Source organism: Ipomoea triloba, chromosome 15, assembly GCF_003576645.1.
Source record: "Ipomoea triloba cultivar NCNSP0323 chromosome 15, ASM357664v1".
NCBI lineage: Eukaryota > Viridiplantae > Streptophyta > Magnoliopsida > Solanales > Convolvulaceae > Ipomoea > Ipomoea triloba.
In genome coordinates, this window is record NC_044930.1 from 11,005,057 (window position 1) to 11,007,376 (window position 2,320).

The 2,320-nt window shown below is 42.1% G+C and overlaps 1 protein-coding gene across 1 annotated transcript; it reads right to left on the minus strand.

The window, feature by feature from the left end:
* Window positions 1-309: 309 nt before the first annotated feature.
* Window positions 310-1,093, minus strand: LOC116007119 (60S ribosomal protein L22-3-like). Its single transcript, XM_031247714.1, has 2 exons — window positions 809-1,093; window positions 310-658 (listed from the first exon to the last, which is right to left on the minus strand). The coding sequence occupies exons 1-2, from the start codon at window positions 1,045-1,047 to the stop codon at window positions 514-516; spliced, it is 384 nt and encodes a 127-aa protein (XP_031103574.1). The 5' UTR covers window positions 1,048-1,093; the 3' UTR covers window positions 310-513.
* Between the last annotated feature and the right edge of the window lie 1,227 nt (window positions 1,094-2,320).

Sequence of the window (2,320 nt, forward strand, 5' to 3'; positions counted from 1 at the left end):
GAAATTTTTAAAATTTTAACGTCTAATTTTTTTTGGGTTAATTGATCGATTAACCCAAGGCAAAAATTAACCACAGTACGAGGTCGGGAGTTTAAACCCCCTTGTATGAAAAAATTAATCTAGGAGGCCAGTCCGATACAAATGGAGACTCCCAGTTCTTCATTTGTGAGACATAATTTGGGTCATACTAACCATTATGAGTGGGACTTTAATTGATTTCATGAACCAAATTATGGTGATCCAACCCGGTTTCAACCCCTCACTACAAAACATACTCAGTGTTGAAAACCAGAGCTCAAGAAATAGATATAAAGCATCACAAAGAAATCAGAGACACTTCAAAATGATCAAATCCCATTTCACCAGTTCTATGCCAAATATTACAATTACTCTCTGCTTCAAAAACATATTGTATAAGATGTTCTTCAACACAATCAATATCAATTAAGACAAAATGAGCACTTTGAACTAAGAATTCAATGCTATCTAGAAAATGAAGAGTTATTCACCCTCTTACTCTTCATCCTCTGCATCATTCTCAGCAATGTTGAAGTACCTCAATTCGTACACACTTCTATCCTTGTTCGAAGATATAACACGCAGCCAATCCCGCACATTGTTCTTCTTTAGATACTTCTTTGTCAAGTACTTCAAATACCTGTGCCGAACAAGCAAACATCAATTAATCAATTAATGAAAGTAATAATAGTACCTATGCAAAATATAGCAGACACAGACAAACGCAATTAGAACTACAGGTTCATAGCCAAGATGCGTATGAAGAGATAAAGATAGATAGCAAAAATACCTCTTGGAAAAGTTGGAGTCTGCCGTGACGGTGATTTTGGTCTTGTCGCGGCTGACCGTGACGGAGTCTCCGAGCGCTCCAGGCTTTCCGCCGACCTTGATGCGCTCCTGGAGAAACTTCTCCAGTGAGGCGATATCCATGATTTTATCGTCCACGGGCTTCGAACAGTCAATCACGAACGTCGATCCCTTCTTCTTCCCACCCTTGGTGGCCCCAGCTCCGATGCTACCTTTGCTCATTTTCTCCCTGTAAATCCTTCACCGTGCTTGGAATTCGCTGGGGGAAAATTAGGGTTAGGGCTTTGTTCAGAAGCATATATAGAGAATGTTGGGCTTTTGGGTAAATGTCGGCCCATTATATAAACCATTGCCCTTCAGTTAGGCAAATTATGCCGTGGACCCAGGTCCACCTTGCAAGGTGGACCTGGGTCCAAAACTACGTCGTTTTGTCTCCTCTTCTTCTTCTTTTTTTTTTTAATTAAATTAGTAAACACATTGTTAAATTAGAGTTGCCCAAAATTGTGTGAATGTAGAGGTTTCAAAGTGTGAATGTAGAGTATAGAAATCGTGAATGTAGACTTATGATTGTGTGAATGTAGAGTTGCCTAGAAATGTGTGAATGTAGAGGTTTCAAAGTGTGAATGTAGAGTATAGAAATCGTGAATGTAGAGTTATGCATGTGTGAATCTGTAATAAAGTTAAAAGTTCTAGCAACTTTTAGCTCTGTAATGTGTGAATGTGGAGTTCTTATGTTGTGAATATAGAGTTTTGAATGTGTGAATGCATAACAGTGGTAATATAGTTACTGATGGGTAAATATGCACATGTACTAGTCGGTCCGTAAATCACCTGTCCGTCGGTCACCCAACCTGTCCGTCAACGGTCACCCATCCGTCGACGGTCGCCCGGTCCGTCGGCCGCATGATCGGAAGCAACACACCTTGTGGATTGGAAGCTCACGAGCGCAACAGTTGCTTGATGTGACGACCGACAACTTTTCGGGAACAGGGGATCCGTGTTTTCATCACCTCGAGCAACTCAACCACTTCGAGCAAACCGATGCACATTTTGCGGAGTGACAGCCCATATGCCCTCCACTTGCATATCAGACACCATGTGCATAGTGAATCCACTTTGTATAAATAGGGGTCATTCCCCTCACTGGGAAGAACTCATCAGTACTACACTAATACACTGGTGATTTGCCGATTGTCTTTCTCCTGCTTACTCTTTATCACTGTTCGTCACCCGTAGAGCGATATAGCTTCGAACCGCTCAGTCGCTGACCGGTAGACCGACCGTCTGACCGGCCGAGCGACATTCTTCACCACCCGTAACACACGTATCCGTAGCGTAATCGTAGACCCCGTTTACATTAACGCTATCATTGGCGCCGTCTGTGGGGATTGAACGAGTCACTCTGTTCTATCCCTTTATCTTTTCTTTCTTCACACTATTATCCATCTTAAAATGACGAACAGTAGGAAAAGTTTGAGCCAAACTCATGCGCGTA

What these genes read in the sequence shown, in the direction of transcription:
- LOC116007119 (XM_031247714.1), bottom strand. Translation starts at nt 1,047, where the DNA reads ATGAGCAAAGGTAGCATCGGAGCTGGGGCCACCAAGGGTGGGAAGAAG. An exon ending in GACTCCAACTTTTCCAAGAG is followed by an intron (nt 659 to 808) that starts GTATTTTTGCTA and finishes TGTTCGGCACAG; the next exon opens with GTATTTGAAGTACTTGACAA.